Source organism: Echiichthys vipera, assembly GCF_963691815.1.
Source record: "Echiichthys vipera genome assembly, chromosome: 5".
Taxonomy (NCBI): Eukaryota; Metazoa; Chordata; class Actinopteri; order Perciformes; family Trachinidae; genus Echiichthys; species Echiichthys vipera.
The window spans coordinates 13,378,942-13,402,990 of NC_139830.1; the positions used below are offsets into that span (position 1 = coordinate 13,378,942).

General features: G+C 40.0%; 1 protein-coding gene across 1 annotated transcript in view; it reads right to left on the minus strand.

Annotated features, from left to right (window-relative positions):
• pdgfd (platelet derived growth factor d) overlaps positions 1 to 21,426 on the minus strand; it is a 54,433-nt gene extending 33,007 nt beyond the window's left edge. Inside the window, exon 1 of the mRNA XM_083913461.1 lies at positions 20,879 to 21,426. Coding sequence (XP_083769587.1) covers positions 20,879 to 20,996 — 118 coding nt within the window. The 5' untranslated portion in view covers positions 20,997 to 21,426. The remainder of the gene's footprint in view (positions 1 to 20,878) is intronic.
• Between the last annotated feature and the right edge of the window lie 2,623 nt (positions 21,427 to 24,049).

Genomic DNA, 24,049 nt, shown 5'->3' on the forward strand with positions numbered 1-24,049 from the left:
TTCAGTGACATCATTGGCCTTGTGAGAGGTTAAATACCGGGATCTCCACACCAATTAGTTGGACCAGTCCCAGCCTGGTCAGATGCGTACATGAACTGATGAAGCCTCTTGGATGAGAGGTGAAACGTCTTCCTAGACAAATACCTTGACTGAAATTGCTTTGAGGAGAGGACTTAGTTAAACTAGCTCAGTTCAAAGATTAAAATCTACCAATCTACCAACTATTTTTTCAGTTAGTAAGTTATTTCTCGCACTTGTTTGTGCCTGTACACATACAAAGAAAAAAGGATAAAAATGACAATTTCACTCTTTTTTTTTTTTTTTTTTAACAATGAGCCACGTACCAGGCTCTGCCTGGAGTTTCCACTGGTTGCCTAGCAACTGAAAGAAAACAAGTGTATTTTCCAAAATGTTGAACTATTGCTTTAATTATTAGGATGGGAAATAACTTTTTAGTACACAGAGCGTGCATGGACATTTCTATGACAGGACTAGGGAGCAGAAAAAATGATCAATCTCTTTGAATGATAAAGACAACCGTCTGAAAAAGTATGACATGTCAAGGGATACACCATTTAATAACGCAGTGGACATGTCAAGTAGTTTTTATGCAGCAAAAGATTAGTTCAACTTTATTCATATTTTAAGACAGTAGGCCTGAGTGTCACAAGCATTACGTCTAGTAAATTAGAAACAAAGTCTTAGTGAGGATGATACAAGCCAATTTGGCTTTGGCATGAATAAACCTTGAGAAGTAGGGCAGTCCCGAATATCATTTTTCTGAGCTTCGGACCTTCGGTAGCCAGTCTGCTCCATAAACTGTGTTTATCTTGATTAAATCACCTAAATACGAAACCAGGCTGCTCCAGTATAATTATACACACTCTACACACACCAGACTGCTTGGTTATAGTGTGACTCAGCCAGATATTTCTCCATTCTCAACTGAGATGGATGGCACAGCTCTGCAGTGTTTTGGTCGAATTAATGAATAAGAAGTCAAATCTGCTCAGAACACTGCTGTGACTTTAAACTTGCATTCACGTTTTTAAGGCTAACATTGTTGAAAAAGAGCATCTAATGTTAGCTGCTGAGTCGCCCCTGATGTGCACCTAGCCACAGCTTCAGGAGAGGAGAGAAAAGTGACAGTAAATTTAATAACAAAACACAGTAAAGACTTTCACACTGAGCTGAAATACAAACACTGGATTCTGTTATTCTACATTTTAGAAAAAAAAATATTGAAACATTTAAATCTACACAACATCTGGCAATAATCGACTATTCACGTCCAGCCTTACTGAGATATAGCTCAGCCACCATTCTATAGAAATATTTGACTTAAAATCAGACAATAGCTTAACCAATTGTCTATTATTATTTATAATTATTATTTGTTCATTCTTATTATCATTACAATTATTATCATTGGAATTAAATACCCTTTTGCTGTCATGCCTGGTTATCTACTGAATTGTTTATTCATCTGTGTGTAGCAGAGTGTAAAACATTGGCTATTACACTGTGTGTTTGAGCATGTGTTTGTTTGTGTGCGTGTATGCATGTATTGGTTGTTGATGCAGGAAGCTGTAGCCTACTTGCACCTTCAGGGTATTTCCACCCCTGAGAAATAACCAAAGCCTAGCTCAAGGCCTGTGTATGTGTGTGTGTGTGTGTGTGTGTGTGTGTGTGTGTGTGTGTGTGTGTGTGTGTGCGCGTGCGTGCGTGCGTGCGTGTGTGTGTGAGTGTGTGTGTGTGTACATGACTATGCTGCTTATCAAAGTCTGTGCTGGCTCCACTGTTTTGCCACTCTCTCATGACAAATCAGCTTTAAATATTCTCCCTTGTTTCTCAAGCCCACACAAGCATAGAGTCATGAAGAACACACACATATACACTAACACACACAAACACAAACACACACACACACATACACATACACACACACACACACACACACACACACACACACACACACACACACACACACACACACACACACCCTTGAGGTGAACACTGCATGCCGAGGGGTGTCAGCTTTGGTCAGCATCGGCTCTCGCCTCACATTTCTCCTCTCTCTCTCCCTCCCTCTCCCTTCTTCACTTCCTCTCTTCCCTCCATCCTGCACCATCTCCTCTTCCTCTGCTTCCCTCTCTTTTTCACCATAAACACTGAAAGCTCTAATTCATCTTAATTTTTAGTCTTCACCAAATGGACATCTGATTTATATTCTCCCATTAATAAATATTCCACGGCATTGCCACGGTTTTGACTTGGTCCTTGGCATTAAATATTATAAAATGTATTGAAAATGGCCAAAGAACATAGCATGCCACTATTGTATCGCTGATCCTCTTCCTCTGTTTGATATCTTAATCTTTTCTTGGTGCAGCCCAACCTTTGCTGCTAAACCAATGAACTTCCACCACTCTCTGTTATGCAAAGAGACTACATGTTTTTTGCAGTGTAAAAGTGTGGGGAATTGGGATTCTGAAATGGAGCGATGGCATGAAGAAGAAGACGGAATAAAGAAGGGATAGACTGACTAGAGGGACCTTTCAGTTACTCTCCAGTCTATCTAACTGAAATGGTTATCAAGAAGGAAAATAGTGTGTGTGTGTGTGTGTGTGTGTGTGTGTGTGTGTGTGTGTGTGTGTGTGTGTGTGTGTGTGTGTGTGTGTGTGTGTGTGTGTGTGTGTGTGTGTGTGTGTTTGTGTGTGTGTGTGTGTGTGTGTGTGTGAGAGTGTCCAATACATTAGGCATTCATCTGAGCGTTACATACGTGCAGAAGCAACTGGAGTTTACATATCCATGAATTATAGAAAACAACAGGCCTATATATAATTATAGACAAGAACACACCACATGCATCATGTGCCTTCACTTTGACAGGAAAGAGTTGCTGCATTAAAAATGAAGTCATTTTTGCCTGAAAAAAAAATCTGTCGATTATTCCTTTGTTTGGCAAAAAAAAATGGTGGTTTTATGTATTTTTCTCTAGTGATAGCATCCTCTAGCAGGTGAGAATTTCTGGTTCCAACAGATAATGTCATCTGTCTGGACAGACACTAAAATTGTTTGTAATATCACTTTTATTTAAATGGACACACACAGCTAGCAAACAAGGGGGTTGGTGTTCCCAGCTTTGTCCCATCTGTGATTTGAGAAATCGCTTTGTTACTGCGTTTCATTAGTGTGGTGAGTGCAGTCACCACAAATGGACCTATGACAGACAGATATCTTAGCCAGACCACCCCCCCCCCCCACACACACACACACACAAAAAAATACTCACCCATACAAATGGGTGGTAAATGTGTTGCCAGTGGTACATAACCAAGGTATGCTTGTTAAACAAGGGGAACAAATGTCTTGTAACAACAGTCGTATGCTGACATGCTCCAGTCTGTCGCACATGACCGAAGTTGATGGCATGATCTAAGCAAAGTCAGCCTTTAGCTGTTTTGTTGTGCCGTTAGTCAATCGTTGCCATGCTAAAAGCCCACCCAGAGGCCTGAATCAAAGAAGATGTTTCCACTAATATGTCTAAAAACCTTTTAATCAAATTGAAAAATATGCTGCAGTATCGTCATCATTGAGATTCCCGTACAGAAACAAAGAGGACCGTTTTAGTTTGACTTTAAAATGTATTTCTTCATAACCTTTTCTATCCACTTCAAATGTAACATCTGCCGAGGAAAATCTTGGTTGTTGCTAGGTGACATTATCATAAAACTTAGTGTTTTGAAGCTTTTTGAAAATATTGGTGCCTGAGTGACCTCAGTGAAGAGACTGTTTAGATATCGATGACTCACACTCATGAGTGAAATCCTCCGCAAGCGCCTTCACATGGACACTTTTGATTTTTCCACATGCAAAAAACTCACAAGTACATAAAACCAAGTGTACAGCATAAGCATGTGCCAGCGTGCATGAGAAAGTGTGTGCACTATGCGGATATTTGGGTGAGCATAGACCTCTGTTTAAGGATTTTGAAGATTGTGTGTGTATGTGTGTCCTTTGAAGCTGACACAAAGGAATGTCCTGTGACACGGACGGAGGAGGTCAGACAAACAGCCACAGACCAAATGACCAAAACCCTGTTACCTTACTCAGTCTCTTTGACTGACTACACAAACAGATTTAGGGAAGCAGCGAAACAGTCAGAAAGAGACACAAATAGAGAGGACAAAATCAGGGTGAAGAAAGGTTAAGAATCAAGAATGTGATAAAGGATCATGGGATGGATGAGAAGAAACAGGGGGAGTGATTAAGTAAGGTAGAGAAGGACAGAGAAGAAAGAAGAAACAAGAGAAAATAAATGTAAAGACAGAGCAGAGAGAACTGGAGAGCACTGGAAAGAAAGAGAGGGAAACCCCGCCTCAGCTACTGTACTGTGAAAAGAACAAGCAAAGTCCACAAAGCCCCAAGATACCTCAGCACATCAAACACTGCATAGGCTACACCAAAGAGCATGTCTGAGTTACACTCATAAATAAGCAAAGATAATAACTGCTTTGTGTGCATCTGTGAAGTTAGGTGCATGTGTGTGTCACTTGCTTTCTTATCATCCGTCCCGATTTGTGCAAATTCATTGTTATTTCATTTTTGTCGTCTACTTCAACGAAGAAAAACAATGAAGAGGCATATCAATGGGAAGCTGTGACTTGCAATGTATTTAGCATTTTCTACTTGAGCTTTTTAGCTGTTTCTTAAATCTTCACCAGCAACTCTCAACTGTGCTTTTTGGGCCTTTGATTAGCATTAGCATCGACTTAGCTTTGATGAGTGCCTCTCAGGCACCTATGACTCAACCCTTGTTGATGGGGACAAATTAGCGTAATGGGTATAAAGAATAAATAAGAGGGATGAGCTGCACTCTGCCAACTAGGGCATAAAATCTGCAGTGGAAAATATATTTTCAAGTCAGCACACTGATATGTAACTCTGAAGGATGTGTTGTAAACAACTTGACAATAGATGAAATTACTATAATTTTGTAATCAACATCTGTCGTGGAGACAAACACAATGATTTTACAACCCCGGTTCATAAGATTTGAGATGCTGTGTTAAATTTGAATAGAAACAGAATGTGATGATGAAAAAGGCAATTTTACGTGTAGAAGCATTATTCTTAAATTGTTACACTATTTAACAGCGCAGTCTTTCACAGAGGGGTGGACCCCTCCCCATCTTTGTTTCAGAAAGACTTTTTTTAATACCCAATCATGTTACTAACCTGTTGCCAGTTGACCGGATTCATTGTTAGATGTTCCTTTAGGCATTTCACAACTTTTCCAGTCTTTTGTTGCCACTGTCCCGACATATCATTTGGAATTTGTCCGTTTCAACGTTTGATATGTTGTTTTCGTGCTATTCTCAATTAAATATCACATTCTGTTTTAATTTACATTTCACACAGCATCTAAACTCTTTTGAAACCGGGTCTTATTTTTGCTGGACCTTAGACATGCCCCTTATCTACACATACAAACCGTTTTCACACTTTTCTAAACTGCACCTAAAGGTTTTGCACATTTAAGCCACAAATTTATCAACCTCACATTACTGTCATTTTTTTAAATTTATGTTATTAAATGTGACAATCTTTACATTTCTCATGTGTTGACCTGTGGGACGATAGAGGCAATCAAAATATCCAACACTCAAAAGTGTGTTTTACTTTTGAGTGTTGGATATTTTGATTACCTCTATAATAAAATCTTTGTCAGTGTGAACACACTACATCCTCAAATCAAAGTCAACATGTGTGTGACTGGAAATGGTACAGAGTTTTACCCTTTTTCCACAGGCTAATATTTGTTTTACACACAAGCTAACATCTTTACATTCTCCCTGACTTGTGCCAGTCCACTTAGCATGCTCCCGTCTTCTGCTGTGATGTTCTCGTGTTTAACACCTTGGCTAAGCTCGCTGAATAATGCAGTGGGGACCAACACTTGCTGTGTCAGCACTGAGGACAGGTCAGTGGAGACAGCTCGAGCAGCCGTAGCACACAAATACGGAGGTTGTGCACACACAAGCAGATGCATGGGTGCTTGGACTCCAAAATATAAATGTTCACAGACGCATGCACACGTGGAGAAACTTAATGGGAGGAGAATTAACACATGCTCATGTAGAGACATAGAGAGGGAGATAGAGTCTGAGGCATGTAAAAGTAATGAGATACCTACCTGTGCGAAAATGGAATTGAGCTCTCAAAGAAAGAGATGGGGATGAAATGCATATCAATGCAGATTAAAGCATTATTCATAGTCGACATATTCACCTTTATAACTTGCATTACCAATTAGGTACAATAGATTCTAATCTATATCAGTAACTTCACATACTTATCACAACCGTCAAAGACAAGTTTTTTTGTTTTTAAATATTTTTTATAGTTTTATTATATTGTTTAAAATATGACTCCTTTCCTTGGGCTCCCCAGTAGACTCAAAACAGATGTCTTCTTTCCCAAATGATAGATGCAGATAAACTATTTTAACTATAATACCACATGCATGGAACACTCATGACTTAACTGATTACAAATGTATCATACATCATCATCATATTATAATAAGTAAATATAAAGTATGTAAGTATTTCCTGTAGATAACCTTGATACATTTTTATCTAACTGTTAACATCTATGCTCTAGGGCGGAAGCCAAGTGTTCAACTATTCGGATATTCCTTCATTGTGTAGCTGAAGAAATAGTATTGGTACCGCACTTCTACGCTGATTACGAATTCTGACAAATGCATAAATATAATTCATTCGCAAAAGCAGCAGCACAACCACATTCACAAACGTTCACCCAGTTACAGAGATATGAACACATTCATTTATAACTCACATGGTCTTGCACATGCTCATGTGTGATACACAGCTACAGTGTTGTACAAGTGTGTGAACAGAAGGGTGAAGGAGGCGTCAAAGAACGTCTTGACGGAAAGCTTCATCCGGCTAAATGAGAAGGATGGAAAACAAATTGACAAAAGAAGGAAACAAAGGAGGAGGAGACAGAGAGAAGAGGGAAAGGGAGTGATAGATAAGACAGAAATCCATGACTGCAAGAAGGAGAGAGAGAGAGTTAGAGAAGAAAGCAGGCGGGTGTGAGAAGCTGGCTCAAGTTGTAACGACAGATTGTGAGGAGGGTTTGAGGGAGGGGCGGGATAGAGAGAAGCAAAGGATGAGGGATGAGAGGGTCTTGTCCCTGTGTAACCTCCTACACTGTGATGGAGTGTATTTACCCACACTTCATCAGCAATATCTTCCGTGTGTGTTTGTGTGTGTGTGTGTGTGTGTGTGTGTGTGTGTGTGTGTGTGTGTGTGTGTGTGTGTGTGTGTGTGTGTGTGTGTGTGTGTGTGTGTGTGTGTGTGTGTGCAGTATGTGTGGCTTGATGCAGAGTGTTGTGTGGTGTGCGCATTATCTTTCATGTTATCTCTTTATCCAATGCTGTATCAATACTATTTAGAATATGGTTCACCAGAGGTACTGTTTCTGAATTTAAACACTATTTCTGTTAACCCGGGGAATTTCTGTTTTGTATAACTGTAACTAAAGGTTGGATTAAGGGCTGGGCCTTTGTTATACATGTCACGTACCAATAAATGTCAGGGGATTCTTCGGATATTTCTATCGTCTGTCATTCAAACTGCTAAATGTCAAGAATACCATCTTAGACACAATAACGCCACATGCATTTTATAATGGAATTGAGCAGCCTCTACCTGTGCACTTAAATGAGTCTATGCGTCTGTTTCTACTTTGAGGGCTAATGTGATAATGTGTGTGTGTGTGCTTGCTAGACAGTAAAAAAGTGTGTGTGGCTTGTTAGAGTAGCAGTTGGCTCCTGCTGACAGCTACTGCGGTCTGAACAGCAGGACTGACGAGGACAATCAATTAGCCTTGCATACCCACACACACACACACACACACAATCACACACACACACAAACTCGCACACATTGATATTCACAAAATATGTTCACATAATAAAACACCAGATGAAGGCCACATAAAATATATACAGTCCTGATATAATAAATATCTAATTTAAAAACTGCACACAGATTCGTTGACTTTATGTTTCCACACATAACTTTATGAAAACTGGGTGAAATTGGCTGTTACTGGGCTGGGCTGGGCCGTGTGTGTGTGTGTGCGTGTGTGTGTGTGTGTGTGTGTTTTAGCTATGCCCCAGCTGGGGTAGCACAAGTTTATCAAATATCAGCCTTGATCCCCCCTGAGGGCTGCTTGGACGCTGTTTGCTTGATGTATGTTTGTGCGTGTTTGCTCTGAGCGTTGTGTGATGCTGAGCAGATGCTGATGTTTTGACAGCCATCCTGCTCTCAGTCTGTCTGCCTCACATCAACTGTGTCCGTGTAAGTAAGTGTGCATTTGTGAATGTATGCGTGCGTGTGCGCTCGTGCGGTTGGAGGGCAGGTTTAAGCAGTGGTCCGACTGTCAGTGTATGTCTGACCTTCTCTCTACCACTGGGATCACTTATCCTGCTGCAGGCTCCACAGCAGCACATTGAGCCATCCTCCATATTCTTTCTCTCTTCTGCTTCTTTTTCTTCCTGCTTCTCTCATACCCCCCCCCCCCCCATATCCCTGTAACAATACCATCTCTCTTTTCTTCTGCACTCCTATCCATGTCCCCCCTCTTGCTCCTCTATATTTGTATTCTCTTCTTCTCTCTCTCTCCACACTTCCTCACTCTGTGCAGCTCAGATACCGAATTCAGAGACTAAAAATGATGACATGAAAACAGGAGAGGGGAAGCTAATGAAGACAAGAAGAGACAGACGGAGAGGGGGGAGACAGCGGGAGAAATGCTGAGATACACAAATGGAGAATCAGAGAGAGTGAGGGAAATATGGGGGGAAATGCTGACAGTTGGAGAGGGGAAGATAAAAGTGTTTGACAGAGGATGGGAAAAAAAGAATATTTTTCATTTGTGTCAGAGCACCATTGTCAGAGTAACAAAGACAAAGCTCTCACAGTGCACTAGAGGATTTCTCTCTCTCTGACACACACTCAAACACACACATAAAACACGCAACGTGAATACACAGTGTTTATCTCTTTCCTTCAGCAGGGGCGAATCTCCTGGGGTGAGAGCAGCTCCTGCTCTCATCTTTCTGCAGTGTCACTTCTGACACTGTCATGTTCTCACCCTCACTTAGCCCCGGTGGCAGAAACCCACTGGCATCACACCACACACATTTTTTCAGGATCTGTATCTTGTACTTTAAAAGTTTCAGCCAGTACTGAAGCACTTGATTCCTTGGTGTATTTTTCTTGAGAAAACATCCTAAACTCTTTGAGATACCTTCTGTGCTTTTGTGCACAGAGGTTTCCATGAATTACGTGATTGCTAAATGCTAAATGTAAAAATGCTGAGTGGCACTTTTTTTGTTGTATTTATTGACCTGTTGTTTCCCATTAATTTTCTTGGTAGACTGGATTGTGAATGAGAGATGGGCTTTGCAAGGCTACAAAAGTCCTATTCCAAGGCAAAGTCTGAAATGACTGTGTTTTAACTGACTGAACCAAAGCCATCACATTCGTATGTGACCGCAGAATATTTAGAGAATTGATTTCCTGGCAAGGCCCTGACTTTGTCTCACCCCTCATACATCCATCTCAGCACCACAGAAATCGAGGAGTGACAATAATAATTTCTAGACTCAGAGCACAACAGGTGGACGTGTCTGGAGAACGCGCAATTACAGCTTTCAGTTTTCAGGTGAGTGGTGCAGCAGCAATTCCAGCCTTAATACACTACCCTATTGCAAAGGGTGCATTGGATTTATGTTGCAATACGTTTAGTGTGTGCGATATGAGGGCAGCGTTGTGCGCACTGGAGATGCGCGGATTGGCTCTGACGCCATCAAAATCAATGTGTACCCTTAAATACAACACCCACCCAAATTAATTATTTTCTCCACTTTAGAGACCCGCACCGGCTACCAGTCTCACAGAGTGCTCCTTGCGCTCATGCCACAGAGGGCAGCCAAATACTGTTCATTTGCACACACTGCCATGACACAGAGCTGAACTCAGCAAAGTATCCATTTTAGCAGCAAAACTAAACTCTGTAGTTGTAAACATTAAGCATTTGAAATAATTAATTAATCTGCTGTTCTGGTGTGTAATGGCGCACACACCGTCCCTAAATGGGTACACTGTCACACAAAAATTAAGCTTTCTGCTGCCGCAGTGGACAGCTGCTCTGCAACTCTGCTCTGCTCTATTCTCAATTCTGCTTGCAGCTTTAATTAATATTTTCCTTAATAATGTATTATTTCACCCACCTGCACCCATCCGCTGTTAATCAGAATGTTAATTTTAACCCATAAATGCAATCCATGCATCACTAGTGCTCACATAGTCTACATCAACTACCTCCCATGATTATTTCCATCATCCTTTGTCTGTCAACTATTTTTTTAACTGTCGGGAGAAAATACTGACTAATACTCTTCTCAAGGTCTCAGAGCCCAAAGGGATGTTGTCCAATAGCTTATTTTGAACGAAGAAAAAAACTGACTAAAAAGACATTCAATTTACAATGTCATAAAACAGAGAGGCGCTGGGAAACGCGAATGTCCCTCAAACCAGTGATAGTGGGTCAGAATGACAATAAATCTGTCTAAACTTGATACAATACTGGAAAATGGATACAGTACACCAGTCCTTTGGTTTTATTTAAATACTTTGCCTGCAGCTGATAAGCTGGCTTTCTTTTATTATCCAACTTAAATCTAAATAAGTGCCAAATAGCTGCACGAGAGATCCTTTTAATTTCCCTCACAATCCCCTCACAGGGCCTGTGTCTGTGCAACACCTTACCTGAGGGGATATGAATGTAATTAACACACCAGCTGCAACTACAGTGACATTGTTACACACCAGATTTACTTGTGTAAATATGAAGTGTAGGTGGTATTTTACTAGAAACTGTTCTAGCAGGCCATCACTTCATTTTGTTTTTCAGTTTGTGATTTGATTCAGGAGTCACCGTGTTTGAGTCCATTTGTTGGGGTAATGTTTATACATGGTGAAATGAAAGTCTCTTATACAGCTGAGAAGTTTTTGAAATGTTTTACAAAGTATGGTACTTTGTTAAATACTGTATACTTTTTAAACTATTTAAATGCATCAGTCAGAGGAGTTAATGTTCACTGCTTATTCAGCACACTCCCTCCCACTCCTGTTCCTTCTTTGTGGTGCCATGCACTCTCTGTCACTCTTTTCACACCTCTGCTCTGTCTCTTTTCATATCCATCACTTGCTCACTCACTTTGCCTCATTGTATACCTCTCTCCTCCTATCTTTCTCCCTGGCTTTTATTTCACCTGCTTGTCGGCTGTTTTTGCGAAATTCACTGCACATTTACTGCACCATATCTCTTCCCCGCTCCCTCTGTTCTTCCTCTTCACTTTTCCCTGCGCAACCTCTCATCTTCCCTTCAATTATAACTTTCCACGTGTTCTTCTCCCACTTTTTCCAGGTCTATTCATTAATTCCCTCTCTCTTCCTAGCTCTCCTTTATCCTCCCCTAAAACTCTCATTACCCTCTTTTCTGTCTTTATTCTCTTCATGTTCTTCATTTCATCTTCTCATTTCTTTCATCCATTGGTCTAATCAACCTTCTGTCCTCATTGCTCCCTGCGTCTCTCTTTTTCTGTCTCTCTTTCCATGCACCTCCTTTTTTCTCTGTCTCACGTCCCTGCTTCTCTGTTCTCCGTCTGCATCCACTGTGCCAGTCAGATGGCTCAGCTACAAAACTGACTTTCCAATGACTAAACATCTGTCCCTCTCTCCACCTCCCTTTCTTTCAGGCCTGCTCTCTAATTCCCCTCTACTGTGTCCCCAACTCGGCTCAATCACAAAGAGCTTTATTGGCGGGTGAATTGATTTAGTACAGCCAAAAGAAGACAGTACACATCATCAGTGGAGGCAAATAATTCTGCAGAAATCAAAACAAGTATGCATTAACAAATAATTGAAGGAGTTGTCAGTTACAGCAAAATTTTGTAACGTAAGTAGATAATCACAAAGTAAGCAAACCCACTCTGTAACATTACACAGTGATGTTTATCTTGCAATACTTCAACATTATGGGAAATGAGAAAGAAATTGTTTATGCTTTCATGCCAAGAATTAGATGAAAAGATCTACTCTCATCTCAGTCCGTACAAAGCTACAGCTAACAGCGGTTAGCTAAAACGCTCTGAAACACTCTAAAACACTCTGAAAGACTCTAAAACACTCAGTTTTAGTGCTTGTCTTTTTAAGCGCCCTTACGAAAAAAGCCCAGTCTGCCTTGATTGGTCAGTGTTTCTGGGCCTTGGCATCTGCATTCTCAGCATCTTTGCAGCGTCACTGCATTGTCACTGCATTGTTACTGCAGCCAGGGAATGACTTTAACAGCACTGTAACGGTACTCAAACATAACAGTATGGCATCATGCTTGACAAAGATAGGACTGTGTATAAAGACAACAGTACAATACACAATACACAATACACTTTAAATTAGAGTGACATGACATATGTAGCGGTACTTTCTACTAAAGTATAGTTGTGACATCATAACCTGTTCCTGACGGCTCTTTTAAAGGCACAGTTTCCAAATACAGACGGTGTGCATTTCTCTGTTACTGAGTTTTTTTTATATTTTCACATGATATATATAGCCTCTCGACATAATCAAGAAAGACATAGTATCTCAATGTTTACAATATGGAATCTTAAAAATTAACGAGATATTAAGTGTATTAACTAATAAGCGTGATGTTGGTCTTCTCATCTACCTCTCAGCTAAAATGCATTGAAGTGAAAATGTGAAAATATTGCTCTAATTGGCTAACACCAGCTAACATTTGCCACCATAAGGTATTAGGGTGGCAAATATTAGAGCAGTAAGGCAGGGTAGGAGATGGTACGCAGCCCGGTAGCTTGGAATAACTAAACTATCTGATATCGAGTGATGGTTACCTAAACTGACATCATTAGTGTGAAAGAATTCAATGTTTTTTCAGTATAAGCATATTTTGTGTATTTGGATAATCTTGAGGAATTCATTGTCCTTTTAAACAAACAAGTTGAGATAATCTGCTGACGTTTGGCACTATACCCACTCTCCCAGAAATACCTGATCCCCCCAACCCCCTACTCCTCTATCAGTCCTGCTTTCTTCCTCTTCTTCTTTTATACTCTGCCCTTTTGGCTTGCTGTTGGTCTTACTATCTCTCTTTCGAAGCTGACAGGGCAGAAAAGTGGAGGGACAGGTCTTTCAACTTGGCATATCTCTCTTAACACGCATATTCCCTCTCCTCCTCCTCTGTGCCCTCTAACTTTTCTAAGCTCCCTTCTAAACTTTCACTTCTTTCCTGCTGCCCTCTCCTCCTAAAATCTGAGCACAACCACATACAGTATATGAGCCTCCACCTAGCTCCACCCAATTTCCAAAGCATCATCTCATTCCTTTGCTTCTCTGTCCAAATGGTCACCACCCTATTTCCCCTGTGCAGGGGGAGGAAAAGATTGTCTGCCAAATGTTTAGGGGTGGGGTTACTTTAGCTCATGCTATTTCTTACATGAAAAGTGTGTGTGTGGGGAAAGGGAGGTGATGATAAGTGTCTATTGGGGGATTCCCTTGAAAGGGAGATCCTGTAATTGTGTGTCGGCCTTGGTGGGCGGGCGAGGACCGCTTCCATGTGCCCTGAGAGTGACTCATGTATTCCAATAACCTCCATGACACTCCTCCCTGCTGTCATCCCTGTGTTAAATACGGTGACATGAAAACATTTGGAAACTATTTGCCTCCTGTCTTAAATAATAATGCATAATCAATCAAGATGTTGCAGCATGGGGTGACCAGTATGATGGCCCTCCACTCATGCCACAAGCAAATATACTGTATGTATTACTGTATCTCAAAGCAATAAGTTAGGGGTGGATCATATGCTGCATCTTTTACCACCTGGAAAATACAAGGTTTGTCAGTCAGGTTCTACTGTGTTCCAAAAGTTCAACTTTATTCAACCCGGCATACCCTGAAAATAGGCGCACAGGTGCTTTATTTGAGGGTGCAAAAAAAAGAGACTTAAAAATACATTTAGGAATTTTTTTAAGACTTACAATTTCTGAAAATTACCTTGGTATTGCATTTCGACTGATTGTGTCATATGAAAAAAAGCTCCAGAACAGTTAGAAATGGACCTCAGAGTGAGGTTGTTTTGTCAAATACACTTCTGTACTTCTTAATCCACCAGATAAGATCAGAGGCAAGACCACCTCACATTCTAAGACACAGTCAAAGACCATGACATCACACTCACTGATATGACCAGTGCTTGCTTAAAACAATGAGAGCACACAGGCTTTTGTGAGTACAGCTCATATGTTACTTGTCTGCATGTGCATATGTGTGTATTGCTGTGTAACTTGTTTGTTTATTTATCTGTGTCTGCGCTCCTTTTTGTATAATGTCAGTCTTTTAAGCTTATCGACAGTAGATGTTAAAATGCCTTTAGGTTTACAAAGGTTGACTAAAAGTATTGTGCATTATGCAGGTAGGTTTGTGTTGTGCGAACACTCTGTGACAGTTTGCCGCATTATATTTGCCCATAGAGCCAATAAGGTGAAATAGCTTTTCATTAAAAAGAGCTGAAACAGATGGGGGGGAGATGGGAAGATAAAGAGAGGATTGAAAAAGGGGGAGATTGAAAGAGGAGGATCTGGAGCGATGGAGTGATACGTAGTGGAGCATAGACTGATAAGACAGCACTGAGAGAGGAAGGCAACAGATAAGAGAAGAACTATCAGAGGAAAGAAGAGGAGGAATCAGAAAGATGCCAAGAGCCTTTATACAATATATCGTGGTTCTGTCCCTGAGTGGAAGTTATATTCACTGTTTAGCACAGTGGCCACAATGACTGCATGGTACACTGTATGTTTTAAGCATTTGGGGGTCTGTCCCTTCAAAAAAGTTAACCAACTGTCGAGCAAATTTTAAGCAAACTTTTGAAATGTAGCAAGAAAGAAAAAAGTTGAAGAAGGTGTTTTTCCATCAACTGGCTTGCAGCAAATAAACTAGGTTACAGCCTAGTTTGGCACTATAGAGTAGGCAGAAGAAGTTCAGGTTGCTAACCAGAAACAAAACAAGTTGCCTCTAACCGAATCTATAAGAGAAAAATGCAAGGATTTGTTTTAACTGAGCAAGTGTTAATAGTTCTTTTAAGTCAGCTAATATTCGCCTGGTGCTTCATGCCTTCCAGAGGTGAAGACACGTTATGAGAATATCCAAGATTCGTCATAAGTAAAAACAGCTGAGCACTTGTGAGTTAAATGGTCTCTTTGTCAGAACTAATTTGGGGTGGGTGTTTCCATATCCCATTTAGCACATCAACTGTATTTCAGAAAAAGGCAAAAACCACCTCTAGTGAGTGTAAGAACTTGAATGCGGATTTGAGGAAGTCTTGTTATATTTTCATTCAGCTTTTCTAATGTGAATCATCAAAGTAGACAACAGAATATGTTTATGGAAACACCCCTGCTGACTACTTAAGCTGTGACTGGTGCATGTGTGTTAGCATGTGAGTGTGTGAACTTTCACACACGAGTAAAGTGGGTGCAAGTAATATTGTTGCATAACTTTAGTTAATCTTAAAGTCAACAGGGTTAAAAAAAAAAAAAAGATAACAGGGAACTTGAATCTCCAGAGTATTTCACACATTCCCTTGTACTCACAAAGTTGTGCAACACCTCTCTAGACCTGTGTGTGTGTAGTCATATGCCTCCGCACAACAAGTCAAGTTACAGTTTATATCCATGTCTGTCCAGACTTACATAATCCACACACATCTTCAACCCGGAAGCACAGAATATCTTAACAAACACCACAGTTTCAAGATTAGTGTAAAACAATTCAGTATCTGACCAAACGTCTCCCCTTCTGTTCCTGAGTTATGGTGCTGCATAATTGACAGAAATGCATTTCTGTGGAACATCATGAAATCACAGGTAAGTTGACCTTTGACCTTTCAGATGTAAAATGTTGTCATAAAGATAGCAGAAATTAGGTGTTATTAGGAGTTCTGGCACAGTGACCTTTGACCTCCAAAATCTAATCAGTTCATCCTTGAGTCAAAGTGGACATTTGTGCCAAAAGTGAAGTCATTCCCTCCCTGAGATATCGAGTTAACAAGAATAGGACAGACAGACCGACAACCCGAAAACATGATGCCTCTGGCCACGGCTGTCACCCTCACACATAATAAAAATGTTGGTATACATGGATAAAAATAGAATAACAAATTAGCTATTCAAGCGGGATTGATGACAACATTTTTTGTTTGTGATTTCGACTGCGCAAAAATTTGAGTTAGGCTATAGACTGATACAAGCACCCCTTCTTGGCTACAAGAAATTAATAAAGAAAAAAGAAAAAATATTAAACTAACAGTTTTAACAAAGATTCTGACATTGACCAATTATTTTTTAATTGGGATTTGTTCTCAGGTAAGAAGCAGGAGCACTCTTACACACAGTTGCAGGATGTTTGTGCAATTTTTTAATGTTTATTTTCATTATTTTACAAAGAATTATGATAATTTAAATTAAACACTACCCAAAGTAGATCTGTTTTTTGAGATTAATTTGCCTTTATTGAATAGTACAGCTGAAGCAAGACAGGGAAAACCCCTGACGCAGCAGTAGGAATACATCCTGGAGCTTGTGCTTTACCAGGTGAGCTAAACGGATACAGATGACTGAGCAGGGTTTTATATACAGTATACATTAATATCTACTACTATCTCTACTACACATGACAGTTCTTTTAGCATTTACTTCCAATAGAAGTACCTCCATTTCTGAACTGTTTAAATTGGATTTTTTTTTTTATACATCCAGTGTCCAGTGCTCCACTCTCTGTAGGCTTTTGTTTAGGCATTCTTGACTTGATTCTCTCAACTTTTCTTTTACATTTATGTGTGTGGCTGTTTGCACATGACCCTGCAGTCTCATGCGCTTTTATGGGGATTGGCAGGGTGTTATGCTAATTAACTTAATCTAGCATGCCCTTTTCAATTTACAAGGAAATGCGATTCATCATTATTAGAACCAAGGTATGAACAATTAATCGGTTTAAACCGTCATGAATCCTATATAGACTTTCCTTAAGAGTAAATCATCTTAGGAAGATAATCATGAATAAGGCCTGATGACGATCATTTAAGCATATTGTTATTGATTTCAGGTGCCTATTCATAATCTTTGACTCTCTACTGGATTCTGAACATCTGAGGATAGAACTATTTTGGAAAATGCCTCAAAGATTTGCGTGTATCTGTCTCCAATTCAGTAAAGCTCCTTTAAAACTCCAACAGAGGGCAGTCACAAATTGATAGCCAGTGCCAAACATTTTCGACTATCGTGATGTTGCAGAGCATTAGCATTGTTAAGAAACACTGAATTTTAAAGTCAAAAGTGAGAAAAATTAATAGCAGTTGACACTTTATAGCAAAGCTAAATAGAACTGTTAAACATGAGCATTTGTGTTGTTCTGGCCATAAATGAGTTGATGGTGCTTATGTCTGGGAGACAGTGTCTGACTACTGTATGCTTGTTTCTTTCAGTGCCTGTACACATGTACATATTTCCCTGCCCATAAGTGCTGCTTACACACACACACACACACACACACACACACACACACACACACACATACACACACACACACACACACACACACACAAAGTGTATGTAATAGGTTTTATCCTATCTAGGTCATCTGGTCTCTTCAGCAGAGATGATAAGTTGTTCAGGGCAGAAAGGCCAAATAGTGTTTACTTTGTTCAGCATGTTTACATGTGTATTTATGTGTTTCCTTTTGTAAGTACACTCCGTCTCCCTTTCTAATCCCCCCAACACACGCACACGCACACGCACACGCACACACACACACACACACACACACACACAAACACACACACACACACACACGCACACACACACACACACGCACGCACACACACACACAAACACACACATAAACATACACATATGTACACACACACACACACACACACACACTTCCATGAAGAATGAGCAAAACACTGAACAAATACAGGAGAAAAAACCTTGGGGGAAATTCCTCGAAGTCAGCTAAGACATTCTGTCAGAGCACTCTCATACACATACACACGCACACACACACACACACACACACACAAACATACACTTGGGTTCAAATACACAAAGGTGGAATCGGGGGAACGTTCACGATGCTAAATGGATGAGTGAAAGCTGCCGAGCCCCTATCAGCATGAGGTTCAGTCCTGCACATGAAAACAAAGCTAATCTCCACCAGTCAATCAAACAGGGGAACTAAGCTTTCATATTCTGCATAAGCCGACTGTAAATGCGTAAACACACACACACACACACACACACACACAAAGATAACTTCTGGGCTCAGTGTATTTTTGTAAGACTGAATGCAGGGGGTGAAGGAATTGTTCAAAGACAGCATCTGACAAACAATAGCAGCTTTCACAGCAGCTCAAAGTCTTTGTGCGAGATCAAAAAAATTCATTTTGATGAAGTCCATTTGATTTGATAATAACAGAACATAAAGGTGTCTTACAAACTCTGCCAGGAAGATTTTCAGAGAGTGACAGAGAAAAGGTATGTCATCTCATCTTTCAAACCCCTGACTGCTTCTAGAGAAACACTTTTCTCCGAAATGTTAATAACCATCTTTTCGCTAAAGCAATCGTTTCCTGACAGCATCATCACAAGGAGTTCACTAACTCTAGATTAGTTTGACAGATGGGAAATGCATGCAGCTCGGTAATGTGTGAAGCAGTGAGAGAGTGTTCCCTTCAATTTAAATTTCACCAAATTAACAAAACCTAAAGTATGTGTCTGTAATTTTAAAAAAAAGTATTGATTAAAGGTTTGAAACATACACTAAGAAGCACTCCTACCCCCCAAAAAAAGAAGTGTTGGAGGTTTTTCTTCTTAAAGTAGAGGATGAGGGAAAGTGTATCATTTAATATGTATATATACTGTATATCTACAGATTTCGGAATCTGATATGAAGAAAATGAACACGTTTACAGAATAGAATACTAATTGTTGCTTAAGTGAAGTCTCACAAAACAAGCTAAAACAAAACAGTAAGAGTAAATAAAAACAACTAAGAATTAAGTGAACGTTTTTCCTGTAGTCCAAGATTGACTCATTTTGATAAACATAAAATAATATCTACAGGGGAGATTTCCTTTAGAACTTAGAGTTCAAATGTGATAAATCTTGTTCGAATAAAGAATTAAAACTTTCATTTTTAAAGTATCATAAAATCAGCTTTATTACTGCTTTCTACTGATCTTTCCTGATTCACTTTTACTTCAGTGAGAGAACAGAGACTTTTTATCCTGCTGAACCTTGACCAAATAGTAATGCAGCTGTCGTCTCCTTACACTATCCACTTTTATTTTGTAACAAGCCGTTGCTTTGTCATCACTCACTGCTTTTCTCTCCCGTCTGCCCGCTCTGTCTCACGGTACTGCTGCAGCACAGCTGTAACTTTGTGTGGCGGCTTCTGTGATGCCATTTATACGTCATCTATACACACGCTTGGAACTGGAAAACACCCTGTGATTGTTCTGACAAGTTGCAATCCATCATATAGCATATATGGATAATTGACTGATCAAAGTGTCTTTAGTTTTTACATGCATAGAATGAATTATCGTGAAGAGTTAAATGGAGAAACAAGAAAAATAATCTGAACTTTAGAAAGTTTTAGAGGTATTTGATGGGGAGCTATTTCATGTGTAGACAGCCTTGAAGTCATGACCTTACTCCTCCATGTTATTCTTTTGTTATTAACACAGGAGTGAGAGGTGAGACAGGCCTTGGGGGCATTCGTCCAGGTTAGAACCTAATACAGTGGTATTTTCATGTTCCCTGCCAAAAGCAACCCTGCAGCTGTGTGTGTGTATGTGTGTGTGTGTGTGTGTGTGTGTGTGTGTGTGTGTGTGTGTGTGTGTGTGTGTGTGTGTGTGTGTGTGTGTGTGTGTGTGTGTGTATGCAATCAAAGGTACTGCACAGTGACTTTGGCCTCAGGGCCAAGTGAAAAGAAAGCATGGCACACCTGCAGGAAGTTAGATAGGCAAGAGGCTGAAACAGTCTGAAGGAGAGATGCACTGCAGCAGTGATATAAGTATACTAGCACCTATTTGTCTAAGACATGCATGCTGTTCAGCTATCCAGTTTTCAAAAGTCTGGAAATGTGGAGTAGCTTGTCATCCAACAGACTTAACATCATTTGACTCCTCTCCTTCTTTCACCATTGTCTCCACACTGTTGTTCACTCACCTAACAGTGTATCGACAGGTCATTCACTGCAACAAGCCCTGTCAATCAACTGTCACACGAATAACTGATGTCTATTTTTATGTAATATAGTAACCATAAGACAGCCATTACAGGACAAGTATTTCCTGTTTGTGATTTGTATCGCAGTATATCATTGATTCTTTCAAATCAGTAACACAACTGAGAAAGAACATAAAATGGGAAAACAAAATAGATCCAGTGATGAATATAGCCACTACATTATCTAAACTGGCCTACAGCTTCAAGAAACCGAATAACACATATAAGCAACGCCACTTTTGATTTAAAATAATTAGAATTAAGTATAATTTTCTTCCAGGACGGCCAATATGTCACTGATGAGTGTTGTAGAGACACGTACAGCAGTAGAGACACACTAAACACACGCACAACAACAACAACAACAACAACAAAAATAATGAAATAATAAAGACTCACCATCTCTCCTGATGTTGCCCCTCATCACTCTGGCAGTGGAGACCTGAGCACTCGCGACCCCAGTTATAATCCCCAACAATAAAACTGTGCACATCTGGAAAACCACCAGTCCACTCATGGTGATAACAAACTCGTTCAATAACTAATATCCTCTCCGCCTTCCAGTGGCTGAAATAAAATGTGATTTCCTTATCCCGCGACCAAGTAAGTCAAAACTAAGTTCCCATTCAGCAACTTTAAGCCTTTTTTTTTTTTGATAATCTCTCTCCTCTCATCCGCAAAACGAGAGCTACTTGTTGACTCCTATGCTTGACGCCTGGCGCACACGATGTCCCGTCTTGTGCCAAAGTGCCCCAAAATCCAAGTATTCTGGGAGTTGTGAGAAACAACTGAGTGCAGGTGGAGTGTAATATAGCTCCTTTCACGGTCGCACATGAGCTTTCAGGCGCCGAACTTCTTATCGCCGACTAAATTCTGTTCAGTCACTGAGAAATATCTCGCATTGTTTGACTTTTTTTCTATCAGACAGACGCGTCTGTTCTATGAAAGTCGGCGCGCCAAACTTTGCCAACTGAGTGGTGCGCGTTCACGATGTATGTGTGTGTTTGTGTAATGTGGGTGTGTGTAACTGAGCAAGATGCCGCTGGGCCCAGAGAGAGAGAGATAGAGAGAGAGACACTTTAAAATACACTTAAGCGGAGAATTTGTTTTTTGTCAAAGTACCACATAGGGAACATTTTTGAAGGGAGCCCTCATAGGAGAGCACAGGGGGAGGTCAAAAAGCTGACATGACTTCACTTGGATTCTGATGACAGAAGGGAGTTCACTTCATACCATTTAGTAGTCAAACGCATGAGGTATGTGTAAAAGGAGAAGTATATACAATCATTTTACATTGAAATATAGCCTATGGCATTGTCTTTTCATGGAATAAAAAGCTTTAATATTCATAAATACATTACCAGGGGATTACTGTAAATGACCATCTGTCTGTCTGCTGCCCTACTCTGTAATATATCCTTCTGATCACTTACTGTTTTAAAAATAAGCTCCCACACCTCCTCTAACTCAGCACAGATGACATGATTGCACTTGTTGAAGATTCTAAAAAAGTAAATCCTGGAGCCAGGAACTGTTCAAAGGGAAGGTTTGAGCAATCCAAAGGCAGACCATTTTAGACAAGCATTACTTTTGAAGTCATTTTAGCTTTGAGTACAGTTATGAGTGATTTATCCATCATTGTAAAAGGCCAAGATGTACATGTTGTATTCACAGTGAAACAAAGCAGTGCCCTTCATCACTTCCACTGAATTTATAAATGTGTTTTTTATCAGACTAATTCCCCTCAAAGCATACTCATAGGTTTATTCATCACCCTTTCCAGTTTCTGTCTCACTCACACTTAATTTTAGCATCTCCCCTTCCATCTCATTTCTTGTCACCATGTCCACGCGTACCATCATGTCTTATTTTGAGAGTTATTTAGACTTTATGGGATGAACTTGCCAACTTGAAGTTTCTGCTGAGTCAGCGCAAAGCCCTCCCATTACCCAGCAATTGGCTAATGAGTAATGCGGCACCTTTAAAACTTAGATCCACTTAGGGGATGATATAGGTTATTAATAGAGAGGAGAAATTAATTAAAATTAAAAGCTATTAGAACACCCTGCTGAGCTTCAAAGGCATAATGCACCCGGGGAGTGAATTTGTAAGTACACATAAAGATCGCTGATGGGCACAGATGTATCGTATGCCATGCATGCACACACATGCATGCTAATATTCATGGAGATGTTTTTTACTGAATCAAAATATCTAATTTCTCACTAACACACAATCTCTCTTTCTCTCTCTCTCTCTCTCTCTCTCTCTCTCTCTCTCTCTCTCACACACACACACACACACACACACACACACACACACACACACACGCACACACACACACACAGATACATTTTAATTTTCTTCCTCCCTGGTGAAACTGCAGCCTGCCAAGGCTATAATAAAATAGACACGAAGCAATATATGGACATCAACTTGGACAATAATTTCACACATAACGACAGAAAATCCCAAATGATAAAAAACAGACACTGAGCAGTGAATCCATGAGATAAAACTGTAAACACTGCTTTTATTAACAGGGTGTTAGCATAGAGTATTATTACTTTAGGGTCAATATCAGATATAATCTTTCTCTTACTCTATTTTCCACTCATTCTGTCTTTCTATTTGTGTGTATGTGTGTGTGTTTCCGCAGCATGTGTCTGCTTGAATGATCATTAATCTTGTCTTACCCTGAAAAGACTTCACAGTGAATAGACCTACTGTAGAATAACCTTAATGTGCAATTTGTGTCTGTGTATATGGGGCAGCAGGCTTGACTCAAGGCAGAAATGTCAAGCACTAAATTAAAAGGCACTATTTAATCCTTATCATTGATGGGTGATTGCTGAGGTTCCCTTTAGCAGAGCTTTGCAGCACCAGGCACCGTACTGTGCAATTAAGAATTACATCTGGATGTTTCAACAAAAAGTTATATGAAGCAATCAATGTTACTAAATGAATCCACTTTGAAAGATGTGTTACTTGACAGAAAAGTCCAGTTTTGGACACATTGTCACAGTTTTTCTTAACTAAGGGTTTACCCAGATGATCTTGGCAGAGGAAGATCAAAATACTCAATGCCTAATTTGATGGTAAGCACACTCTAAATGGCAGGTGTGCTGGGCTATGTTGAGTTGTGAGTGGTTACAATTATAAAGTTGTACAGACTGGTTTCATGGCATCCATTGTGACTCACTGTTTTTGTGCTGCACCTTCTAAAAGGTATGAACTTGAACTATGCAAGAACAGTGTGGCTGATGTGCAGCTGCACTCTATATTTAATTTATTTAAATGTTACAACCTAAAAAAAATGCATTATTTGGGAATAATTGGCTATGGCTACGTCCAAAATTGCATGCTAGCACTATACTCAATATGCATACTATTGTTCATCATTGGCCAGCTTGGTCACTGTCCATTTGTCTGTTATTAAGGTTGTTTCACCCACATTGCATTGTGGTATATTGATGGTGACGTAGTGTCCAGTGTCTGCACCATGAATGTATTAATCCATTATTAAGAGGATACAGCATTGTTCATTCCCATGAAAGTTGCTCAGTGGAA